The 27,714-nt window shown below is 39.3% G+C and overlaps 1 protein-coding gene across 1 annotated transcript in view; it reads left to right on the plus strand.

The window, feature by feature from the left end:
• Positions 1-27,714, plus strand: part of LOC136879251 (tetratricopeptide repeat protein 17) — a 293,085-nt gene that overhangs the window by 90,120 nt on the left and 175,251 nt on the right. The window contains exons 10-12 of the mRNA XM_067153063.2: positions 4,776-5,028; positions 10,697-10,921; positions 25,561-25,758. Of these exons, the coding sequence (XP_067009164.1) occupies positions 4,776-5,028; positions 10,697-10,921; positions 25,561-25,758 (676 nt within the window). The remainder of the gene's footprint in view (positions 1-4,775; positions 5,029-10,696; positions 10,922-25,560; positions 25,759-27,714) is intronic.

Raw genomic sequence — 27,714 nt, forward strand, 5'->3', positions numbered from 1 at the left:
CATACCAGTATGCGGTTTTCAAGAGGCTCTCCACTGAGTTTTCCACACTGAACAAACACGCAAACAACCCCTACACATATACACATTCCTCATTTAAGAAAATTATAAAACTATATAATTAAACACACAATAACGTCTGCAATGGCAAAATATTCACGAACTCAAACGCTTGGTGTGAGCGTGCAAAAACAGAACTTCCCAATGTTACGAACATCATTGAAATAAAACCAGCAACGTCGTAATGCAAAATTACATGTTATGTTTTTATGGTGACATTTATAAACTAGACATTTTTATTTAAGAAAATCACAGTATCATGTCCTTATTTTGACAACATAAAAAGTACAATTTTTATAGTTCATTGATTTACAAAGGTGGCTATGGAATAGGCGAGTTGGGAGTATTCTATCCTCTTTGGTATTAACAGACCTGGCGAGAACAGTTCTACAGTATTTTGTTTTCCCGTTTGCTTTAAGCGATCCCCTCTTAAATACTATTGCTCAGTCAAGAGGGTGCCACCTGCCACATTCTCATATCGGTCGTAATGCAAGTGTGACTAGTGCTGCCCCTCTGTGTTCGAACGAAGAATCGCTGTGAAGTGATGTCTTGGCTGTTGTTTCCACAGCCTATCTGAAAAGTTGGGCCTGCATGCGCAAAAGGCAGAGTTCCTGCTTTCTGGCATTAAGCTTAGAAATTGTGGCTGAACTGTGATCGCACAGCTACCCAGCGTGGAGCGCACAACTACAGTAGTTGCCTGGTTGTGAGTGGAGTTGAATAATTTCCTATTTTTTGGCTGACGTCTTTAAATGCACAGTATTTGATTGCAGATAACGTTTTTAAAGTAATTTATTTTTCAAATAGGCAATGTGCTGCAGCAGTTCAGCACATAAGGTATGGCCGCTCCTGCATACGACCCTCATCAGTTAACCCAGAATGCCCAGTATCAGCAAAGAACAGGAACTACAAGACTAAGAGACAATTTAGATGACATAATACCAATTCTCAAACAGAATGCAAAAGATCTAGCTCCGTTAAATCCAAGAAAAAGACATGCCTGATGGACCCGATTGTGATAGAATGCATGAAGAAAGACATAAAGCTTGGTTGAAATTTCAAGCCCAGGAATCAGAAGAAAACGCCATGAACCTCAAGAATGTCTGAAAAGAATTTACCCAAATGATTAGATGAATTAAGAGAAAATATCAAAAAGATTTAATAAACTCTAGTGAGGAAAATTATTACAAAACCAATTCTAGAGATTATTGCAAAGCCTTTGGTAAACAGTTGCATAAATACAACCCCCCTTCACATTTTTGTTGAAAAATAAAGATGGAAAAATAGCTCATAACAATAAGGAAAACGCAGAAATCATGGTGGAAGCATTTAAGAAGCTGTGAACAGTGATGAACCTGAAAAGCTCTTATTAATTGATACACATACCCTGATAAAAACTAAACCAGAAAATATAAACCCACCTACAGCAAAAGAAGTTGAAATAGTGTTTAAAGGAATGAAGAACTACAAAGCGTGTGGAGAAGACCAGGTTTTCGCAGAGATGTGGAAATATGCCAGCAGTGCAACTTAGACATCCCCCCATATGATATTACAGAAGATTTGGATTTCAGAAAAATTCCCAGAACAATGGACAACAGCTATAATTAATCCAAGAAAGGTGAAAGAAGTAATCCAGACAACTATAGAGGCATTTCCATCCTTGACTGCACATATAAGATTTTCTCTAAGATACTATATAAAAACCAAACCCCATGGCAAAACAGCCCCGAAGGGCCATGGCCTAACAAGCGACCACTGCTTAGCCCGAAGGACTGCAGATTACGAGGTGTCATGTGGTCAGGTCAGCACGACGGATCCTCTCGGCCGTTATTATTGGCTTTCTAGACCGGGGCCACAATCTCACCGTCAGATAGCTCCTCAATTGTAATCACGTAGGCTGAGTGGACCTCGAACCAGCCCTCAGATGCAGGTAAAAATCCCTGACCTGGCCAGGAATCGAATCCGGGGCCTCCGGGTAAGAGGCAGGCGCGCTACCCGTACACTGCTGGGCCGGCCTAAGATACTATATAAATGGATTAAAGAACAGCTTGATCAAGAGTTAGGTGAATGCCAGGGAGGCTGCAGACCTTGGAGAAGCTGCTTTGAACAAATAATAACTTTGAAGTTAGTCAATAACATTTACAGATTTCAAGAAAGCTTACGACTCCATCCACAGATCATTATAAAAAAATTTAAGACATTTTAGACATCACCCAAAGCTAATCTAACTAATACAATTTCTAAAATTAAGTTCAGAGAAGATCTTTCTGAACCATTTTTGGTAACAACTGGTTTAAGACAGGGTGACGGTCACCTCTTCTTTTTAACTGTGCACTACAGTACGTTATGAGGGAATGGTACAAGAACTCAAAAAATATAAAAATTGGAGCCCAGAAGGATAACATTTATTTGAACTGTCTAGGATTTGCTGATGATCTAGCTCTTCTGGTCAGTGATATTCAGGAAACAAAACAACAACAAAAACTTTACAGGAAATACTAGTACAGATTATTGGTTTGAAAATTTCATTTGAAAAAACAGAAATTATGCTAACTCAACTTCCGCTTGCAAACAAAGTTAAGCTGGAAGACCAAGAAATGGGGATTGTAGAAAAATTTAAATATTTAGGTGAAATAATCACATACAACCTGAACGAGAAACCAGCATGGCAAAATAGAATAGATAAACTGGTTACAGCACAGCATGTTACTAAGAATACATATAATTAAAAGTGTCTCTCAATAGCAACCAAATTGAAACACTACAAAACAGTTACCCAGCCACAAATTATATATGCATGTGAAACATTATTCAAAACAACAAACACAGATGCAATAGATGGAGTACTCAAGTTAGAAAGGAGAATGGTGAGAACCTGTTTAAATAAAAATTATCAAGTAAACGGAGTCTGGAGACTAGTTTCCAGTGAGGCAGTTTATAAAGAAATAGAACCTATGACTAGCACAATGAAAAAGAAACGAATAACATTCTTAGGGCATCTATACGGTCCTAGAAAATAGAATTACTAGAAAAATAATAGAAAAATTATGGAACAGTCATCATCATCATCATCATCATCAATGTCCCACTCCAGTCGCCTGGGTGTGGTTAACAAGCCTCCTCCACTCCTTTCTGTCCTTCCTTTTTTCCTGCTCCGTTACTTCCGCCACATCCAATCCAGCTTCTGTAATGTCCTTCCAGATCTGATTCATCCACCTTCTTCTCGGTCTTCCAACTGGTCTCTTTCCCTTAACTTCTCTTTCCAATTCCCTTGTTGCTACCCATTCCTTTCACATTCTTTTTACATGTCCAAACCATCTGTCTTGCTTTCTGTATGTTCTGTACTAACGGTTCTATATTTAGCTCTTCTCTGATTTTAATTCCATCTTTTCTTGTCTTTTTAACCGATGTTTTCAAAAATTTCATTTCTACTGCTTGGACCTTACTATCTTGTCTCTTATTAGTTACCAGCGTTTCTAGTCTGTGGAAGAGTAAGAGTAAGAATATTAGATGGGTCACAGAACTTAAAGAAGACATGAGAGGGTTGCATATTACAATAGAAGATTTAAAATACAAAACAAGTACACTCAACATATTGAAAGATGAACACACTAGACTACAGACAAAAATCAACAAGCAGAGAATAGGAAGAGTGATTCCAGAAGCAGAAAGAAAGTTACGTTCAGAAAGGATGAAACAGTATTGGGCTGACAAAAAGAAAAACCTCCATAAACCTGACTAAGTAGTCCTATGTTGGCTAAAATTTAAAATTAATAAATAATTCAAAATAACCAAACACAAAATCACTTGGCACAAAACATGTGACTAATGTTTAGAGAATGGCTAAAACAATATAATATGACAAAAAACATGCTGCAATGCCCTTTTTTTTTTGTTTGTTTGTCAAATAGACTTAAAAACCATAGTAAAATATGTGTTTTTATGACCGTTAAAAATAGCATTCACAGGAGCTGGAAATGTAGGTTTTTTTTCTTTGCGTTTAGGCCATCTGTGGACCACGGTGCTTGTGTTCTAGCTGTGTTTTTGTCGTCTGGCCCTTTTAGTGTACTGGATTGTGTTCTTAGTGTCCTCTTGAGCCTTCCTGTTGGCCCAGTATTCCTTCATTTTATTGCTGAATTCTTTCCTGTGCTCCTCTGACCAATTCCCGGCTCCTTTGTGGCTAGCTGATGTAAGGGATGTTAGGAAAGGTTTAGTTTTGACCATTAAACGGTATGCATTTCTTTCAGTAATGGCGGCTTGATTAATATTAAGCTCTGCAAGATCTTTGTCCACTTGTTTGGTCCAAGGGAATCCAGTAGCTTTACCTTTGTTAGCAACCTTGAAGATCTTATGGGATAATCTATTAGGATCCATTCTGTATAGGTGTCCATAGAAAGTCAGACGTTTTCTCCTGATGGCATCTATGAGGTTTTCTTGATGCTGGTAGAGCTCATTGTTGGGTTTGTACCATCGCCTTCCATCTGGTACGATCCTTGGTCCTATTATTCTTGAAATGTAGTTTATTTTTCTTCATTTTATAAAAAGATCAGGATTAAAATATGACAGGGCATGATAGACATTGTCATGTTCTTATACTTTTATTCTACCTATCGGCTTCATCCTTGACTTGGCTGGAATCAGATCAAGAACCGTCTGCTGAAATGTATTGTCTAGTTGTACAATTCACTGTGTAGAAGTAATTATCTTATTTGTGTTGATAGGGTTAACCAGTACTTGAATCAGCTGATAGGCCTGGAGCCTGGAGAGGAGCATGCCCTTCCTTGGTATCCTCCAATATGTAGCCCAACCAATGTAGTGCTCGATCCAGAGATGCAGCGCTTCTTCCCTCCTGCTGTTGGTCGTGATGAATCTGCTCCTGAAGTAACCCTGGTACAGCAGCTTTTGAAGTATGGCCGGCGTGGGCAAGTAGTGGAAGCTGAGATTGGGCAGCGAATACTTACTGCCATCAATAAGGTAGGTGGGGAATAATAATGTTGACTAATATTTTCTGTAAGAATAACAACTTGTTCAGAAATTAAAACTGATTCTTGGTATCTGAGCCCATAGTTTTTCCGAACCTTACGTTGTCATGATGGGTAAGAGAGAGTTCTGACCAACATAGGTTAGATCGAAAAGATGTCATGTGGTGAGTGTTGTTTTAAGAGGAAGTATAACTAGGCAGCCATCCTCTAAATAACACTAATAAGAGAGAAAAAACAGAAGGGATCCAACACTTCAAAAAAGGAAGATATCGGCCAAGGAAAGACAAGGGCCATGAAGAGCATGAAAATGAGACTCCATAGCCCTCAAATGCTCTAATAGTGTTGAGGTCGGAAAAGAACAAGAGTTGACCAAGGGAGCTCGGATGGGATAGATAAATGTGAGGAGACTGGCACAAGTAAGTGGAAGCCATACCAGAACTCAGCTAAGGGCCGTGTGGTCGCCAACCTGCTTTCCCAAGTTGAGAGCCCCATGGGCCTCTTTTAGTCGTCTTAAGACTGGCAGGATATACAGTGGGTGTTATTCTACTCTTCCCGTCCACAGGGGCAAAGTTGTCGGAAGTGTTAGAAATACTAGGCTGAACTGGGATTCTGTAGTCAGTAAAGCGAGTTGCGAGATTTTTAGGTAATCCCTGACCACATCTCCCCTTGGAATGTGTAGGTTCGAATTGTTCGACTTCTCATTGCTCATAATACCATTGTTTTATATTTAATTTTCCAGCTAACTCATTCCTGGTTCCAATTCTACCAGAAATCCTTGTTTTATTGCATTGTTGTGGATTTAATGATGAAGTTAGGTATGTCTGTAAAAGTACTTCTTTGTGCTATATTCAAATTATAACTTGCGTGCAGCTGAAACCACAAACTTTGTATTGATTCAGGATATCACAATAAGCATTTACCTTATGACAGGAGATGTTGGAAATATCCTCCTCCTGAATTCACACAACTCTGGCACATTTTAAGGATATTTTCTTTTCAGTTCAGCTTCTCAAAATGGAGTTAATTTCTTTAATTTCTTCTAATGTATGGGGGTTTGATTTATACACTGTATTTTTCAAGTTCCCCCATAAATAAAAATCACATAATGTGAGATCCAGCGACCATTTGGGCCGGAACCCCCTACTAATTACCCTGTCTTCAAAAAATTAATAGATTAAATGTGGTGACTGCAGTTGTGTGTGTGGTGGCTGGAAATATCCTGACCGATATTCAGTAATGGTGAGTTGTCCAAAGAAAAGTGCAGCTATGTTATTCCTGTAATGTTCTGCATTAATGGTATCTGCAAAAACTATTGGCCCTATTACTCTGTATGCATTTACCATACACGCTATTTTCTAGTCATGTGGAGTGTCCTGCATTAAATCAGGTTTCTCTGAGCTCCAATACCAGTTATTCCACTCCAAAACATGGGCACGTAAATAAGGCCATGCTTCGTCAGAGATGGTGATTAAATTTGGATTTATTACCCTATCATTTACATCCCTCGACAACCACATACAGAAATGTACTAGACTCTCATTGTCATGTGGTAGCAGTTCGTGGACAAGAGTGATATTGTACGATTTCCATTTTAACAGTTTGGTAGCTCACTACGTTGAGCGTCTTGAAATTGTGGTTTTCTGTGAAAGCCGTTGGAGAGATTTTTGAGGTGCACGTTGTGATTGTTCTCCAACTTTGGCTTTTTTCTCCTCAGTAAGCACACGCTGTTTTACCCTTTGCTTCTTATCTAGAATCAAACCAGTTTCCCTAAATTTAATTGTAAGTTTTCACAGAGCTTCTCTGCTTAGGATGGAGATCTGGACATTCTGTTAAAAAATTACTGTCTAACTTCCATGCTAGATAATAAAATCATTTGCAAATCGTACGTAAAAATCCTTTGATGTAATGTATACTTTTATATGTATTATTACTGTATAATACATAATCCAAAGACTTATATACTCCGCACGGCTCTACTTCTAAATTGACGTTTTGGCCGATTTTGGCTCTGTCTGGTGGTTGTGCACCGAAGCATAGACATCCAACCAATCCCAACCTGCCATTTATATCGATTTATATCGGCAGAGCACGATCTCGAAACCTAGTTGCCAAGTCTGATATTTACATTCACCACGTGGTTAACCTATCTCGTTCAACGTGTATGGTATTCGGTACGGTTCGCGATCGTTCGCATTTTCCTCCAGTAATTAGTGTTTTATCATATAAGTTTTATCTCTCTAGTATAGTACAGTATAGCATAGTGTACAGTTTAGCATAGCATAAGTACAGTATAGGTTTAATTATTAAATAGCTGTAGTTTTATTTACGTCCGTGTATCAGTGTACTTAGTTCGTCGTGTTTACCATGTCTCATTGTAGTTCGGGAAAGACAAGTGGCAAGAAATCGAGACGTGTGGGACAAGGCACGCCCTTGAGAAGCCAGGCTCGTGAAATTGTGTCCAGTGTGCGCAAGTACTTTGGGAAAGAAAAGGAGAACGGTGCTACATTGCTTCCTTTAGCACAAGCTGTACAGAGAACTGCCGACGCTACCAAAGTGAGTAAATACACAGTAGTGGCAATTGGAAAGGAGAAATACCACGCTGAGAAACAATCTCCTGGATCCTCTAAGTTTGAAGCACCGGGTGAGAAAAGGAATCGGGCCAAACCAGTGACGAACTTGGACAGTTTCGAGAAAGATGCCATTCGTCGTCATATTTATGACTACTACCGCAGAAAAGAACACCCTACTCTTGCGAAGCTACGCGAGTCTCTGAAGGAAAGCGAACTATTTAAAGGAAGCAAGACTTCACTGAATGTTGTGGTAAAGGAACTGGGATTCCGTTACAAGAAATTAAACGGTCGCCGAATGTTAATGGAGAGAAGTGATATTGTGATGTGGCGCTGCCGGTTTTTAAGGGACGTTATAAAGGAAAATTTTGATTCGATTGTGTGGTTAGATGAAACATGGATTAATGCAAACCGTACCGTAGGAAAAGGCTGGACAGATGATTCTGTGGAAGGTACAATGGCAGTGCCCATTGGAAAGGGGGGAAGAATTATTGTGCTACATGCCGGTACCGCAAACGGATTTGTACCCAACTGTTTATATGTTCTGAGGTCTAAGAAGACTGGCGATTACCACGAGGAGATGAATAGTGTCAATTTTCAGAACTGGTTTGAATACACATTGATGAATAACCTGTCTGAAAATTGTACAATAATAATGGACAATGCCCCCTACCATTCCGTAATTCAAGACAAAGCTCCGACAATGGCAGCAAAGAAGTCGATTCTTGCTGAGTGGTTAAGGAGGCACAACATTCCTGTGCGGGACGACATGAAGAAAGGTGAACTGTTGCAGCTTGTGAAAGAAAACAAGCCACAATTTCCTGTGTATGTTGTGGACGAAATTGCAAGACGTCATGGACATAAAGTTATTAGACTTCCACCTTATCATTGCCACTTCAATGCAATAGAAAAGATTTGGGCTCAGGTTAAGGGTTATGTTGCAACAAAAAATAAGCGTTTTACTGTACGCGAGGTGGAAAACCTGTTAACCGAAGCTGTGGCGAACGTCAGTGCTGATGACTGGAGGAAAGTTGTGCGCAGTACACAAAGATTAATACATGAGGCGTGGGAAAATGAAGATGTACTGGAGAACTCCGTCGAAAGTTTAATAATATCTTTGGGACCTGGTGATAGTGACAATGATTCATTGTTAGAGGGTTCCAGTGACTCTGAGATCAGTGGAGTGTTCCCTTTGTAGACCATAACCTCCTTCCTGTGCCAGCCATTGGCGGTGAGTGATGTGTTATTTCCTAATTCTCTTTTATTCTGAATAATATATTCTCTTATTAGTGTCAGATGTTGTTAGTAAGTGTAGATTTTATGAATTTGTTTTCATTCCATATGTATTCGTTTTTGTGAGTACGGTATTACATTTTACTATATATGGCTGTTTACCGCGGTCATATTGCATCAGCTGTTCTCGCGGGCGTAGCGCGCTGGCAACAGAGGATTGGCGATGCTCATTTGTTTTGCGAAACTTCAATTTAGAAGTAAGGCCGTGCAGAGTATAACTCATCACCACTCAAATCACTTTCAAACTCTACACAAATTTTGATGGGACCAAGGAATGAACAAAAAGTAAGCCGAGGTCGCAAGGTGGATGGAGTTGCCACTCTGATGTGGTGCGCTGGTTGGCTAACTTTTACATGAGGCTCACTATGACTCATTGTGAGAGAATGTCCATGTTGGCACCAACAAGAAAAAAAAGTATACTAAAGTTAATACTGTACTCATCATCATCATCATCATCATCATCATTGTACAGTTCCAGTTTCCTCTTCCACTTCTTCCTGTCCATATACAACTTGTCATGGAGAACATCATCCACTGTCCATCCTCTGACAACTAGATCAACCTTGATCATGTCCATCCATCGGGTTTTAGGTCTTCCTACAGGTCTTTACCCTTCCACCTGTCTTTTCCAAATTTATTCTGGCTGTTCTTGTAGGCTCCATCCTCATCACATGCCCGTACCACTAAAGTCTGGATGTGCCAATTCAGGCTAATAGGCATGTCTTTATTTTGGCTTCTTTCCACACCTCCTCATTTCTTAACTTGTCCATCTTGGTCTTCTAGATGGTGGATCTAAGAAATTTCATCTCTGATGCTTGCAGTCTTGATGAATCTCTTTTTGTGAAGGTGCACGCTTCAATACCATAGGTCAATATTGGTATGAAATAGCTATTAAACAGTTTGGCTGGTTTTGGAATCATGTCATCCCATAAAAGTGTTCTAATTTTTTAAAATTGTAATATTGCATAGGTTTCTTTTGTTTCAAATGTGTGTGGCTTTTGAGCATGCCATGATTGTGTAGGTGTTTCACCAACATCAGTTTGACTGAGTTGGCCGTGCAGTTAGGATCACATAGCTATGAGCTTGCATTCAGAAAATTGTGGGTTCGAATTCCACCGTCGGCAGCTCGGAAGATGGTTTTCTATGATTTCACATTTTCACACCAGGCAAATGCTGGGACTGAACATTAATTAAGGCCATGGACACTACCGTCTCGATCCTATCCCTTTCCCATTATTTCCTTAACTGAAAACGTTTATTGTGTTAGTGCGACGTTAAACCATTCGAGTTTGGCTGCAGTTGTTTCTGTCTTAACAGTTTCTTAACAGTTTCTCCTTTGTAACGCTGCTTTCGTTTTCCATTTCACCATCACCATAGTCATCACCTGTAGAGCAGGTCATCATGCCATCCAATGTCATTTTGCAACTAGGCATTTACATCACTTTGCTACATCCAGGCAACCAGGAAAGTTTAAAGTAACTTGGAGGGGTAAAGTACTTCACAAACTTCTTCAGTAGGACCACAAAATAGCTGGTCGTGTTGTTTTCAATGACAACATAACAACACAATATTTTTGTATGTACTATTTGAAGGATGTGCATATCTTCATGTTGAAAAAAGAAAGAAACTGAAAATCCTGATTGCTGAGGACCAGATAAATGAGGTTCTTTTGAATAAAAGACAGAGAATATGAACAGTTAGAAAAATCACACTAAATGATAAGAATATAGGCAAGTATAGGGATTGTTTGTGTACTGCCTGATAATGGACTAAGGTTTAGAACAGGATTGTGTGTTATAGGAAGCTGGTCCCAGTTGGCTGCTACACACTATGGCTGCTCTTTATTGGCGAGTACGGGGCAACTCTCGTCATGCCCTGGATTGCTTGCAAGTAGCTCTGTCCAGTGTTCCTGGGAACTACCGTGATGTGGTGCTTGTTTCATTGGGATCTCTGCTCCTGCGACTGGGTCACCTGGATGCAGCCCTTTTAGCAGCTGAAGAGGCCTTAGAAACAAATGACTTGGAGGTTAGTTTTATAACTGTAATTATTAAAGTTAACAATGGAATGGATTACAGAGCATGTAGTCACTTAGTGTTTCTCCTTTTTACATATCATTTGATGACTTAGGACCATGATTATTATTTTTCAGCCTTTCTGTATTTCCAGTACCCCTTCACTTTGGTAGTGAATGCAGCTCTTCGCTCTGTGTACCACTTTGCATCATTTTTTTCTTTTCACACTTTCTGGAAGTTATTTTATCACGAGTACCAAGGTTCTGAATTTACTTCTTTCTTGACCCAATGTCTCAGAGGCACCGGTCAGATCATCCTACACTGCAGTTGCTCATGGAGTGGTACATTGACAAGTTATGTAAAGATCAAGAATTCTTTTTGAGATATTCTGATAAATAGGCTTTCAAGCGAGATGACCGTAAAATATGAGACTGGGCAGAAACTGCAACCCTGGTTTCTGAAGCTTCTGAACCTGACATGTAGACCATACTCTCATTGGTTTTGGTCCCCTCCAATGTGGTTTCAGTTAAATGTTCGTTTTCTTTTGACTGTATGGAATTTTACTAGTAATCATTATCATTTTGAGTCCGTATTGAAATTCAATGTACTTCTTAAAATGACAGATTATTTAGTTGATCAACCACCTATTCAAGACATAAAAATCTTTATAATTAAGATGTAATCCTTGTTACAGTAGTTTGAATAGGACATGTTTCGCCTGTTTCACAGGCATCTTCAGCCATCATAACACCTCAAAGATCAGGATCTTGATGTTGTTCAAAATGTATTATTGGATTTTATCAACATTTATAATCTTAAAAACTATGGTAATTACAAGTTCTTATATTGGAATTGAAAACAGTTGTGGTAGTTTAAAAATATATAAGACCAATAGCTTGGCTGGAATTGTAGATTAACTAGATCTCAACACATTGAATGAATTTGGTGTAAAGTAAAATGTACCAAACTGTTGAAGTCTTTTAAGTTAGAATGTCTAAACTTTTAGGAAACTTGTTAGGTGAATCTTGTTGCAAACGTATCACAACTAATGACTTCTGTTGTAAAAATCTGGTTAAAATTTTGTTGTCAAATGAGCTTAAATATCATTTTAGAACATATATCATTAAAAATACAGGGTGTTCACATTAAATTTTTTTAGGCTGTCTATCAGTGAGTGATATTTCTGACACAGCAACCTAAGTAAATTTTAAATTATTAAGTTTCGTACTAAACAACTACTACTTTACTTTCAACAGTAAAATTTACCATCAGAAAGGTTTGGCAATGGATGATCCCATTTCAGGAATTTTAGCAGATATATGCATGGGCAATTTAGAACACAAGATAGTGACGAAAATTAAAGGGCCCTGCTTATGGCTCCAGTACGTGGATGACAGTTTTGTAATAATAGACAAACAACAGAACAATAGTGAAAACATTCTTGAATTTCTAAATAATTTAGAATATAATACAAAGTTTACAAAAGAGGACGAGAATAATAACAGGCATCATTAACAAGTTCGAATTTCAAATTTACAGAAAACCAACTTATGCCCCAATAACAATTTAAAATAATTTTCTACACCCAAATTCCCATAAACAGGCGGCCTTTTATAGTTTAGTATACGGAGCATTTAAAATCCCCCTCTCGGCAAGCACCCTAAAAAAAAAAAAAAAAAAAATTATATAAAGGAGTTAGCAAAATTTAACGGTTAAAAAACAGATATTATCAATACAATTATCAACAAAATCAAACTTAAATTAGCGACAAATCTCTCCCTGACTAAACCCAATAAATCTAAATTTGCAACGTTCACATACACAAATCCGGCTATTTATCAAATCGCAAATCCCCTAAAAAAACACAAGAAGTTAACATTGCCTTTAGGACTCAAAATACCAACCAGAAAACATTTTTTAATCATAACAATGTCAACTTAACCAGTAACCGCTATTCAGGCTCTGCAATTTTTTTCACATTGGACAAACAGGTCGCAGTTTTCACACTAGATATTTAGAACACTTTAATGCGTCAAAACACAATAAATTCTCCGCAGTGAATTCCTGTATGAAGGAAACTGGACATCAGTTCACCACAATAGAACAAGATTTAAAGATCATTAAAAGAATAGAAAAAGGCAAATTAATGATGGAGTTCGAAAACATATACATCTATTTAGACCAATCTATCTATCTATCTATCTATCTATGTCATTGTATGTATGTGGGTGGGTGGGTGGGTGGGTGGGTTTGTACCACATCTCCTCCCAAACCCTTGGACCGATTTCAACCAAATTTGATACACTTATGACTTGGTATCAGGAGACAAACCGCGTGGGGGTAAGACATCCCAAACACCCCTGGGGGCGAGGGGGGTCATATATAAAAATAAATGAAAATAGTGTCGAATCCATACTTTTCGGGGTAGCTGAGATGAATAGTGACACTCTAATTTTTTAAAGTCCAAGTTCAGCCCCCTTTGGGGTGGGGGCGAGGGGGGAGTGATGTAATAGCGACACTCCGGATTTTTGGTATCAGGAGACAAACCACGTGGGGGTAAGACACCCCCAGGAACCCTTAGGGGCGTGGGGAGACGGGGGTCATATATAAAAATAAACGAAAATAGTGTCGAATCCACACTTTTCTGGGTCACTGAGATGAATAGTGACACTCCAGTTTTTTTTTAAAGTCCCAAGTTCAGCCCCCTTTGGGCGGGGGCGAGGGGGGAGTGATATATACAAATAATTGATAATAATGTCGAATACATAGTTTTCGGGGTCGCCAAAGTGAATAGCAACACTCCGGATTTTCAGTATCAGGAGACAAACCACGTGGGGGTAAGACACCCCAGGAACCCTTAGGGGAGGGGGCGAGGGGGTCATATATAAAAGTAAACGAAATTAGTGTCGAATCCACACTTTTCGGGGTCGCTGAGATGAATAGTGACACTCCTATTTTTTAAAAGTCCAAGTTCAGCCCCCTTTGGGGTGGGGGCGTGGGGGGAGTGATATATATACAAATAATGGAAAATAGTGTCGAATACATAGTTTTCGGGGTCGCCAAAGTGAATAGCGACACTCTGGACTTTTAGTATCAAGAGACAAAACACGTGGAGGTAAGACACCCCATAAAAATAACGAAAATAGTGTCTAATCCATACTTTTCTGGGTCGCTGAGATGGATAGTGACACTCGGAATTTTTTTAAAGTCCAAGTTCAGCCCCGTTTGGGGTGGGGGGCGAGGGGGGAGTGATATATATATATATATATATATACATAATCGAAAATAGTGTCGAGTCCATACTTTTCGTGGTGGCTTAGGTGAATAGTGACATCCCGGGAATTTTTAAATTCCAAGTTCAGCCCCCTTTAGGGTGGGGGACAAGGGGAGAGTGATACATAAAATTAATCGAAAAGAATGTCGAGTACTCTTCGGGGTCGCTAAGATGAATACTGACACACCGGATTTTTACTATCAGGAGACAAACCACGTGGGGGTAGGCCACCCCAGGAACCCATAGGGGCGGGGGGCGAAGGGGTGAGATATAAAAGTCATCGAAAGTAGTGTCGAATGCATACTTTCGGGGTCGCTTAGATGAATAGTGACACCCCGGGATTTTTTAAGTCCAAGTTCATCCCCCTTTGGGGCGGGGAGCAAGGGGGTGAGATATAAAAATAATCGTACTTGGTGTCAGATACACAGTTTTCGGGGTCGCCGAGGTGAATAGTAACACTCCGGAATTTTAATATCGGGAGACAAACCGCGTGGGGGTGGGGCACCCCAGGAACCATTAGGGGTGGGGTGCAAGGGGGGTCATATATAAAAATAACCGAAAATAGTGTCGAATCCATACTTTTCGGGGTCGCTTAGATGAACAGTGACATCCCGGGAAATTTTTAATTCCAAGTTCAGCCCCCTTTAGGGTGGGGGGCAAGGGGGAGTGATATATAAAAATAATCGTAATTAGTGTCGAATCCACAGTTTTTGGGGTCGCTGAGATGAACAGCAGCAGTCCGGAATTTTAGTATCATGAGACAAACCACGTGAGGCTAAGACACCCCAGGCGCCCTTCGGAGCGGGGGAGGGGGCGAGGGGCTGATATATAAAAATCATCGAATGTATTGTCCAATCCATACTTTTCGGGGCCACTGAAATGAACAGTGTAACTCTGGAATCTTTTAAACCAAGTTCAGCCCCCAGCGGGGAATGGGGGAAGGTATATAAAATTATCGAAAATAGTGTCGAATCCATAGTGGCACTCTGGACTTTTAAAGTCCAAATTAAGGCCCATTTTGTGGTGGGTGGTTAGGAAGGGAGTCAGATATAAAATAATCGAAAATAATGTCACATCCATGGTTTTAGGGGTCGCTTAAATGAGGAGTGACACTCCGGTTGTCGTTTAAGTCCAAGCTGATCCCCAATTGCCAGGCGGGTGAGAAGGAGTCAAGAACAGAAAATATCCAAATGACTGAGATTAAGGATATTTTTTGTACGTTCCAGTATAACTGTCAGCAGAATTTAATACAAATATTACCTACTACCTGAAAAAAATACTAAGGGGGAAAGATACCCCTAGAAGCCTTAGATAAGGGGACGAAATGTAATTAAGACTGAAAATGACCGATATTAGTGTTGAATCCATACGTTTCGGGACTACGGGAACAATTTCCAAAAACTTGGTCACTTGTGACTTATTATCAGGAGACAAACTGCGTGGAGGTATGACAACCCTAGCACACCCACGACGGGATGAGATGTAGAAATAATCGAAAATAGTGTCGAATCCATTCTTTTCAGGGTCGCTGAGGTGAATAGTAACGCTCCAATTTTTTTAGAAGTCCAATTTCTGCCTCCTTTCGCATACCGGTCAGAAAAAGTGAAAAACAAAATTTCGAAAATGAGAGAATGGACGCATGTGTGTATACTGGACCTACTGTCTGGAAAAATATACCTTAGGGGTAACAGACTCCTAGCCTCTAAAGTAGGGGCGAAATGTAAAAATTAACCAAAAACCTCCTCATTCTCCCAGACACTCCTGAGAACCCGAAATGTCCACTGCAGGCCTACAGCTCCAGCTGCCTTTATCATCTCCACTGAAATTTCATCTATTCCAGCAGTTTTTCCATTCTTCATCTTTCTTATTGCCATTTCAATTTCATACATTGTAATTTCTTTATCCATTTCTTCATCAACTAATTGCTTTTCCTGGTCGTCCATTGAATGACTGTGATCTGTTCTTATGTTCAGTAGCTTCTGAAAATACTCTCTCCATCTATTTCTAATTTTCCTGGGTTTTTCTAATATTATGCCACCTTCATCCTTCACAAATCTGGTGTTTACTTGATCTCTCTTTTTGTTTCTTAAGATACCATACAGTAATTTCTTGCTGCCCTGCATATCATCTCTCAATTTCTGTGTGAATACGGCCTAGCTTTTCTCTTTTCTTCTGTGGCGTTATTAATATAGAAAACTCTTATTGAGTCATATGCCTTGGACAATCTACGGTTATTGGACATTTATTTAAATGGTGTCTATTTTTGACACTTGTAATTATTATTCTCTGCTAATGACCTTGGGTTCCCAGCCTAGTAACTGTGTTGAACTATTATATTACCACGTTCATATGAGGCTGGAGTTCGACTATATTTGAAGTATAAATTAAGAAAGACTTCATATTTTGTGAACTTGGATTATATCTGCCCTAGCACCTTGGACGTTTGGCTACTAAGTACCTGCTCTGCATATACGAGGAGAGATGAACTTTCCGTTGTATGGTTACTCTATGTGTGTAGTTCTAAATGTGTTATTGCACTGTAGGCCAGCTACGGGGACTGCTACGCTATCTATCAGATTGAATGTAGTACTAATGAGTGTGATGTGACAGTTGCTCGCCAGGGCGCGTATCTAGTCTTCCGGGTGTCGCGCCTAGCGGCGAACTTGGTAGCGGGTCATTCTGCGCTGGAAGTCTTGGAGGCTGGTTGTGGCAATGATGGGTGCGGAGACTGTTACCAGAATGATGTGTACTCCAACTGGTGTTGGATGATAAACAAAAAACCACATCGAGTGATGGGAGTTTAAGTATTTTGTTTTGGTGTATAATGTGTGTGTTAATTTGTAAATATGTAATTATATAGGTAGTTTATTTATTCTTGTGGAGTGATTATGTTAGGTCGAACTACGAGGTGAGTTATCTTGGCATAAGGCTTGCTTGTAAGTATTTTAAAAGTATCATTGCTATTAATATTATTTTTCTGTGTGTGTGTAATATTTGAATTGGTGTGGAATATGAACATTGTGGACATCTAAGTTTTAGTGATCCCGTGTTTCGCTCCTAGTGTACGTGCTGTACATAACGGTGGGCTATCCTTGTGCTAAGATAACATTTTGAAAATTTTTATCGTGTCCTTGTTTTAAATTTGTCATTCTCTTCGCTCGGGCTTTACCTTTCGGTGTTTTTGCTTGTGATTTTCCTTGTAATGCCCGTATGCGTGTGCCGCTTTTCTGTAACTGTCGCATGTTTTGGCTATCCTGTGCCCGTATTTTGACCTAACTCTGCACTTACATTTCTCTCCATAATTTTCTTTAATCTTTTTTTTCATTATTATTATTATTATTATTAGTCACCTTTGGTAAGTTGAATTATGCTTAATTTTCTTGGTGAATAATTGAGTTGAGTCTGTTTTAGTTATATTCCTTCCCTTTGAGGGCTTTAAATTAAATATCATTCCATTGTTGGTGTAATATCGTATAAATGTTATCAGTTTCAACAATACAAGTAACGTTTAGTAGGTCGAGGGCTGGACACCCCTGGAGAATGGGATGGTTCCTTATCTTATCCTTTTGTGTGGGTATTGTTGTTATTATCTCTTAGTGCCTGACAGTTATGTAACATTATTAGTGTGAAGGGTGGGTGCATTGTGTCTGCCGCGATGACTGTATCGGGTATTATACTCCATAAATTATTCGTTGTATTGATTTTTTTCTTCTGAATCTGTTGGTTCTATATTGTGTTCTGGGTTATGCTAAGTGATCTGTTCGTGCTTTTCTTGATGTTTCTGTGGCTCATGTTTACGTTTGTTTGCCAAGGTTTGGTGATTGAAAATTAATTGTAACTTGGGATATATTTCTTTTATACGGTGCCGCGTGAGCTTGTGATTGTAACATGTTCGTAATCGTGGCTTGATTTGACTGTCACGTTCCGTGGTGCTGCCTTCGTATCCGGGTTTGGTGCGGGCCATTTACTTCTACCGGGTGCTGTCTCAGTCCTCGATTTGCTAACCCCTTTCTCCCCTTTCGGGCTTAAATGTTAAAATTTCATTTAATTTTAGAATACGTCAAACATGTGCGTACCATGGTACCTACGTAGTTTTCCTGATGCATCAGTATATAGGTATATAAATATGGTTGTTCTTAAAGAAATGAATGATTTTATTTATTAGCAATGAATTTCTTTCTACTTATATAATTCTGTGATTTTCTGTATATTTATTTTACCCTAAATGTTGGGTGCTAATTGTAAGCTTAATACCTTTTTCAGTTTATCTATATTTTATCCAAAGGTTTAAATTGTAGTGTAAAAGATTTATTTATTATATTTTATTTTAAATTTTTGAATTTTTCTGGTGTCATTTCTTGGTGTGTTTGCTAAGCAATTTCCTGATCCCGTCCTCTCTCATTAAGTGGGTAGGCTCCTGGTCCCTACATGCTTCCTCTTGTCTATTTCCTTGGGTATGTTTTACTGTCTTATATTATTTTTGCTCTGTTGAAAATTTATTTGTAAGCGCTCGTCCCTATGACCATCGTCATTTACTCATACTTATTAGGGGCGTTGCACTTCCTCCACTATTTTCTTGGTCAAATTCTTTGCCTTCAGATATTTTCTTCTACTTTCTTCTGTCTTAGATGTTTCCCATGCTTTTCGTGCCATTTTCTTTTCCATCACTTTAATCTTTACCCTATCATTCCACCAGTGTGTCTCTTTGTCTTTCACATTTCCTGATGTTCTAACCACATACCTTTTCTGCACATCCAACCAGTGCTTCCTTAAATCTTTTCCATTCATCTTCAACATTCCCCACCTCTGTCCTGGGTACCAAGGGTATTATTTCCCTTTGAAATTCTTCTTGTATGCTTTTCTCCTTCAACTTCCATACTTTCTTTTCTCTCTTCTTAATGGGGGTTTTTCAGTCTTTCCCACTTTCAGTTTTCCTATCACAACTCTATGATCTCCACCAAAGGCTTCTTCAGGCATGGCTGTTACATCTAAAAGGTTCTTCCGGTGTTCTTTCTCTATGATTATATATCGTATTTACGCGAATAATCCCCGCATATTTTTTTAAAAAATTCGAGGTACGAAATTGGAGTGCGGGTTTTATTTGCTTCAAGGTTGCCAACACGCTCCTGGCTTACCTAGTTTTCGATGCTGTGTGTACAGAGCTCAATAGCTGCAGTCGCTTAAGTGCGGCCAATATCCAGTAATCGGGAGATAGTGGGTTCAAACTCCACTGTCGGCAGCCCTGAAGATGGTTTTCCGTGGTTTCCCATTTTCACACCAGGCAAATGCTGGGACTGTACCTTAATTAAGGCCACGGCCGCTTCCTTTCACTTCCTTGGCCTTTCCTATCCCATCGTCGCCATAAGACATATCTGTGTCGGTGCGACGTCAAGCAAGTAGCAAACAAAGAAAAAAAAATAGATGCTGAGTGTACAGTTCTGCTTTGTGCAACCGTAGATAGAAGAGAACTGTTGCCATCAGAAAACAATTCAGACTTTTAATTCTGAACTGACTTTACATTTTTGAAAATAGTACCGTATTTTACAGAGTAATTTAAATTCAAAATTTCTCCACGTCACGATAGAACGCGTCTTCCGGAACTTGCAGGGGTAGCTTTCTGCACTTTCACTCACTTCGGTGTGTTTCACAGTTGAAAATAGAGTGAAATCTTAATTCTTTTGTATTCAGCGTTTTAAGGAAAACCACAATATCATGTAGCAGTCAGTACGCGGAAAAGCAGAATCCGCAAAAACTGGTGAGGGTTGGCATTTCTGAATTACAAGATGGCTGTTAATTCGAAATCACATAATTGGAAGTCCGATTTCTGTATTACAAATTAACGAGGTTTTACTGTATCGCAAAACTAACATCAGATTTTGTCGGTGTGTCTATTTCAAGTGTTTACATTGCACGAAAAGAATTATCCACCATCGGTTGTGTTACTGTCCAGTAAAAAGAGACCACGTGTGAGAAGTGTTTTAGGCCCGTATTCACCAACGTTGGTAACTTTTGCTGTTATCTTAGATTTTCAAAACTCGGATATGTCATTATTTCGGATAACGCTCACTTCCGTATTCACTATGGAATTTATTATCTCAGTTTACCATAACTAAGTTTTCGTTTCAATCGCAGTTGGAACCGCATTTTTTCATACTGACGTATAGAAAACAAATGACTACGTGCTGCCGCCACTATCGAATTGTAAACAAGTTTTTGATTCCATTCGGGGTTTGCAAATAATTGACATAAATTATGTCCCGCTATTGAGCAGAACCGGAGAAAGAAGCCTAATAAGACTTTCCAAGAGAGTGAATTGTTATTGAACTGGGTGGCAGAAAGCATTAACAAAGGGAATAAGAAAAACCAATTATAGCCTACACATTGTACGTCACTCCAAAAAATATGTCAGTATTCCTTCATTCTTCATTGAAAGTCACCCAGTTGTGTACCGTACAAGATATTAGCTATAATCGAGAATTCATTTTAGGCCTGGGAATTCCAGGTTATGTTCGGAAGCTTTAGATAACCTAAAATGTGTCTGAAGATCGGAGTCGTCGTAGTCCTGAAAATATGTCGCACGTTCTTTTATCCATCTAGGACGTTTATTAATTGCATAATCTTGATCATATTACTCGTCGCTGTGATTTTATCTTTCAATTAGATATTCCAGTCGCCTACGGGCGTTAGACGTGGAGTGTGACGAACTTGTAAGTAATTTAGGAGAGGATTCTAGTGATGCAAAAGACAATGAATCTTCCCATCTACAGGGAATCAAACCTATTGCAAGTTCAGATTAATGAAATACCTGTCACGTAAGTAGGCCTACTTGATCATTTTCATGGAAAATATATTTCATAGTAGTGATATTTGCATAAAGACCATGTGGACCTCGCGGAGTGATACGAAATATTTGTTTATGCCTAAGTTACTCTTCCGATGAAAGGAATTTTAGTTCATGTCATTTTTTTCAAAATGAGTCTTTCTAAAATGAGGGTGCAGTTATTATTCGACGGCGGGGATTATTTGGGTAAATACGGTAATCAATCATGGTCTTTGTTCATCTGTCTCCCCCACCATACCTTGTAATCTTCTGACTGTCCTCCTTCCTAAACCAGGTGTTTTCAACAATCATTTGGTTCCTCATGTAAAAATCCACCAACAACTCTCTTTTTGGATTTACATTTCCATATACAAAAGGCCCTACAACATCTTCCTTTCCTTGTCTTTCCAATCCAACTTGTGCATTTAGATCTCCCATCAGTAGCACTTCCTTATCGTCTATCTGTCTCTCCACTTCCTCTAAGAAGTCCTCTAGATGTACATCTATGCAACCAGTTTGTGGGGCATACAACTGAAATAGATCTTTCACGCCATTTTCAAACTGGAGTCTCATCATCATCATCATCATCATCATCATCATCATCATCATCATCATCATCCTATTGCTGATGTATTTTGTATATTCCACATATTCTTGGATTTCTTTCCTAAGTATGATGGCCACTCCATTTTATGCTTCAGGTCCTCCGCTGTAATACAGCCTGTATCCTTCTCTCAGAGGAATCTCCCCTGTACCCCTCTTCTTGGTCTCGCACAGTCCAAGTATGGCTATATCTTTTTCTATCATGAAGTCATCCAGTTCTTCTGCCTTTCCTGTCAGTGTCAGGACATTTACTGTTGCAGTCTTGATGTAGTTTGGTGCTGGTTGCCCATTTATCACAGCCCCCCAGCACCTGAAGAGCTGCGCGTTGCTTTTAGCAGGGGACGCCCTAACCTTTTCCGAGGCACCATATCTGCTCTGTCCATATAGGCTGTTGTTACGATGGGCTCGCCACATCCAAAGGCATTTTATACCTACTGCCAGGTTCAAAATTAGGCCGCCCCTAACATGAAGACAGGCGCCTTTCGTAGCCGCTCCTCTGGAGTACAGACACTACGGGTTTGCCCCTTCCGCCATCTCCACCGTACCGAAGTCCACCTTCTCCACCTTAGATACCGTTGAGGTCCTCACTCGTAACCCTGAGCTCGGACCCATACCAGATGTTACACACCGGCATCAGTGTGCTCTGGTACTCGCATAGGCAGGGACGCCACTCCCTGGGTAGAGCTGCCTTCAAAGAGGGTCCCTACCTGCTACCATGTTATGGAAATCTTGTACTGGAACTATTCAACCTATTCAATACAAGTAAATAAGAGATGTAGATATTTCATTCTTATTTAATTAAAAGTGGAAATGGTACCAGTTTCGACCCCAGTCTGGGTCATCATCAGCCGATTATAACTCAAAAAACAATGCATAAGTAAGAAAGAAGTTAACGGTAAAGTCCACACAATATCAGTTGAAGAGACGATATAAAAATGACGGGGGTAGGCACTGTAAAATTCAGACAAAGTGGAATGTAAGTCAATTAAAAGAAGTAATGCGTAATCTTCCGAGCATTAGCACGGCACACACAATGTTTGGCACTGTCTCACAATGTTCACGAAAAGCAGAGAACAGTTAAATGAGCCACTTCAACTGATATTGTGTGGACTTGACCGTTAACTTCTTTCTTACTTATGCATTGTTTTTCGAGTTATAATCGGCTGATGATGACCCAGACTGGGGTTGAAACCGGTACCATTTCCACTTTTAATTAAATAAGAATGTAATATCTACATCTCTTATTTACTTGTATTGAATAGGTTGAACTACCATATTTATTATTTCAATTTAACTGTTTTAAAGGTTATGTTGAACTCGAGAATATGGTTTCGAATGTAAGTATCGATTCTCAAGTTCTCAAATGCATTATATTCAGTTCTGCCCTTCACTAATCAATCAAATTGGAAAGATAAAAAATGTCATTAACCTTTCCGAAATTACGGTTATTCGCGACCTTGACTCAGCTGGAAAGTGTGCTTGCTGTACAAGTCGGGATGACTGTGAAATGATACAAAGTTTAAAAATGTAAACATGCGCAAATAAAATGACTGCAGTTTTTATAACATTTTAACACAAGAACGTGATATTCCCCGTCTTATATTAGGACCAAAGCAGTAATAGGCAATCCTAAAACCTCCCATGGCCTCGTGTACAGTATGCAAGGTGCAACATCTATTCTGCTCTTGATAACATAATCGTATACGATAATATTGAAATACTAAATTTGTGTTACTTAAGAAGTAATGGTTTCGATTCCTGCCTGAAAGTTCAGTGACTATACAGTGCCCTGAGGGAAGTGCTGGAAACCTGTTCGGCGATACACTAGAAAAAAATAAAAATGTAACCCTGGACATAATGTAGACGTTTTGCAAGTATGAACATTTGACGAAACTCATTCAGTCTTCAAGTAGAGCTGTTGAAATGCACTCTGTCTCCTTCCATTTGTTGCGGACAATCTCTGCTTTATGATTTATGAGGATTCTCTAAACAATACCACCGAAATGCGATGCTAAGATGGTCCCTTATGCAAGTTCACTGCCAATTGCTTTTCCAGTACGGTACAGTACTTCCTGAAATTACCGCAATGACGGGACGGTAACACCAAGAACCGTAAGTATGCCGTAGCCATCCTTTCGTGAGATACAGTTTCTTGAAAAATGCATGATTGAGGATTTAGCGTTGATGGACTGACATTTCTGGACAGTTGATCTGGGAAATCTTTCCTTTGAGTAACAGATAATGTGGGATTTTTACAACGTGATTTAATTAGGATGCTTGTGGGACCACGTAATTTGAACGAATAATACGGGAAAACGTAGTTTCCGGGAACATACAATCATGGTAATACTGTAATGTGGTTTCTCATTACCTGCCTGAGCCATTAACCATTGCTGTTTCATCCTCCTTAAGAGCAAATGCCTGCCTTATTTAAATTGATCCTAAGAAAGCAAAGATGCCACTTGAATTGGGTCTGCCATTCCGGTGTATTCTTCCATGCACTCATTGTTGGTGTGGATTTAACTCGTATCCATCGGCGAGAGTAGTGTGAATTTAAGTAGTATTTCTTCCTCAGAGGACCTGTAATCCATTCTGGAGAAACTCTTCCACCCATACCCCATCGTGTCAGGATGATTCCTACCACCTGATGCTCTGTTGAATTGCTGGCGGTATGTAATCTAAATCTGTGAATGATAATACTGCTAGTTTTGTTGTTGGTCAAATTTTTCAACACTTGTTGCTAGTCACAGGTAACTAAAGTTGCTTATTGTACTGCTAGTAGTAGTAGTAAATTTTTTTTAGATCTCCTTGAAAATAATGTAAATATGTTATGGGCCCATGCTCTCACAGACTTGGTTTTATTTGTCTCCACAGAATATTTTTTCAGACATGCCTTTACTTGTATGGCTGTTAAGTCTTATGACAAGAAGTTTGCAGGCAAGCCTCTGAAATTCTGGCGCTGCTTTAATTTAGCTGAAACCTTTGGCTGTGAAAGCACTTTCTCAGAAATATCTCAGAGAAATAATAACATGGCCTCAATTACTGTGTGCAGGCGTTTTGATCTGATGCCGTTCCAGATCTGTGTTGGGGGATTAATGGCTGATTTTTAATTAATCTTATCGGGTAAACACCAAATCTGTCGCCAGAGATCTTCTATTTGCTGACATCGTGTGACACAGAGTGGCGAGTGGAATTTCAAAAGTCAGTCTATGTCTGCCGGGTTTGAACCTGCGATCTTTGGATCTTAGGCAGACACTGTACCACTGATCCACAGAGGGAGCTGAAAAGAATGAAAACGTAACGTACAAAAATGATCCTGTTGATTTTGTGCTCCCTGTTGGTACCCATGTGATTGTTTTCTCTAGTTTGTACTCGCCTAATCATAGTGGCAGAAGCGATTTGTTCCGTCGACACCAATTATTCTCATGAATTCCTTGTACAGTTAATGAATTGAAGGAGCATGCAGTATGTTTTCTAAACCATTCTTTCTAAACATTGTGATCCAATCATAGCTCACTTACCAGAGTTCACACGTGAGTGAGAGTTTTCTTCTTTCCGGCAACTAATTATTTTAATTTTTTCTTGCTAATCTTTTTTGTGCACAGCGCAACAGTAACACCTTGTCTCCAATATTGACTACGTAATTAGTTTCAAATCTTCATTATTTTACCGAGCCTCTGCAGTCCATAATCATAAATGGAAAACAGCTGAGAGTTTGGACTACTGAGTGGGTATTCAATACCTTCAGTGGCTTCTGGGAAAATCATTAAGTCTGAGCTTGTATGGACAGCCACATACTTCTGAGTTGCCTCTCAGTGACTAATCTGTACAGACACGTATCCCTGATGTCGGATTGTGTATGGGGCCCTTTAGATTAAGGATAGTAAAATTTACTATTCTTCAAAGTCATGATTTCTTTTTAGTATACGTGTAAAAAGATGTCTTTTTTTTTTAGCCAACGGCACAGTTCCTGATGGCTTTGGTTCTGGAAACTCGAGGTAATCATTCTGGGGCAGTGATCCATCTTCGCCAGATCCTTGGAGTAGATCCTGGTTACCTGGGTGGTCGAGCACAGGAAATACATCGAGCTGCTGCTTGTATGAGCAGGTTTGAAGGCTTGGGCTCTTCAGACTCTCTGGATTCTAGCTCGGAGGTATGTCATTGCACTGTATCAGGTAGAATACCGTCTTCTCTTTCTTTAAGCCACATTAGCACTCTGAGATGTGTTCGTCCTCTCATTGGTTAAAATATGAAGTACCACTCGTACAGACGTAATCAACTCTACCCCTAAGTTACAAGTACTGTAATGAAGACTCTGCTATACAGTGAAACCTTGTTAGTGCACTCCTCATCATATTGATCATAGGAGACACACAACAGTAGACCATGCACCACATGCCACAATGAAAGGTTAACTTCATGGACACCGCATTGAATTGCGAATGTCTACCAGCTGCAAATTAAGAACGTGCCAGTTATTTAACCATATCTTTGTGTGCCATCCTCGATTCAACCATTGACAATGTCCAACAGAGGAACTTTTCGACATTTTCATGATATTTTAACAACAAGCACTAATGGAACATTTTAACATGAAGCAACACATCTTAGAGCCTGATTTTAATTTTGTCATATTTTACATGTTGTGCACATAGTTTATCCCAGATGTTTTTAACACTTTTTCATGTAATTTGTGTGTGTTTGTACATTTGTTTTAGTTATTGGATGTGTTTGTACAGTTTTGCGTTAAGGCTGATGGACAGTCAAGGCCAAAACTAGTTCCTAGATTAGAAAAGTAATGTAAACATTGCATAATATAATTTAATATTGAAAAGGTGGACCATTACAACATAAGTTTAGTTATTATTGTCGTCATATTAAATCTATATTAAAATATCTCTCTTATCGCGCCACAAGTTTTCACTATTACCGCTTACTTTGAAGGTTGAGTCAAATGTTCCACCTTTACAATACCAAGATTATTTATTATCTAATTATTTACAAATCATTTTTTAAAAATGACGGGACATGTTTCGTTCAACTTGTAGACATCATCAGCCGCAAAAGTCTTTAAAGAAAAAGCGACAAGGACAAAACAACACATTAAAATAATTTGGGTAGCGGAACACGTCAATTAAAATGGTGAAGAGTGTTCAGGGTTCTTCAGAGCACAACACTTAAAAATATTGTTGATATTAAAATATCAACAATATCAACAATATAAAAATTAATTAATCAAATATTGTCAGCTGCTTCAGAATTTAATTGTAATCCAGACCCCAAACTCTCACTTAAATTTTGAGGGATTTGGAATGTAATGTGCACTGTTGAACCATTGACCTCCCACAGGTACTGCCACCTTGACGAAGGCAATATGGCATTGCCGGGTGTTTATGGAGGCTTGCGTGCTCAAATGACCCTTAGAGCTATGCCAGTGGGAGCTACGGCTCCTGGTAGGGTCACCCAAGCTGGACACGTCTAAGGAGATGAGCCAGACTAAGAGTAGTACCCTGGTCCTCCAGGTTGGGGGTTGGGCGTGGGGTCAACAACCCTACCCCGGAAAAAACTCTTGTTACAGAACCAATGGACAAAGGAAACTAGATGGATGTAATGGATAAACGACCCTGGCAACGGAAACGGCATATGAATTGGTATTGCGTGACATGGAATGTGAGAACACTGAATAAACCTGGAAGATTACTGAACCTGAAAAACAAAATGAAGAAATATAATGTGATGGTGGTAGCATTACAAGAGGTAAAATGGAATGGAAGTGGAGTACTTGCAATTGGGCCACACACCTTGTTCTATAGCTGTGGAAACAAAGGATACGGAGGTACGGGGTTCTTTGTTGATAATTCATATAAGAGTGTAATATTGAACTTTAAGCCCGTTAATGACAGAATTTGTCTTCTACGAGAAAAGCCCGCTTCTTCAATATATCTTTCATATGTGTATATGCACGAACAGAAGATGCAGAGTCAGCGGAGAGGGATATCTTTTATGGACAACTGGAACAAGAATTAGCACTAGTGGCAAAGCATGATGTTAAAGTGGTTATAGGGGATTTTAATGCCCAAGTGGAAAGAGAAATTGCTTACAGGAAAAC

This window comes from Anabrus simplex, chromosome 8 (assembly GCF_040414725.1).
Source record: "Anabrus simplex isolate iqAnaSimp1 chromosome 8, ASM4041472v1, whole genome shotgun sequence".
NCBI lineage: Eukaryota > Metazoa > Arthropoda > Insecta > Orthoptera > Tettigoniidae > Anabrus > Anabrus simplex.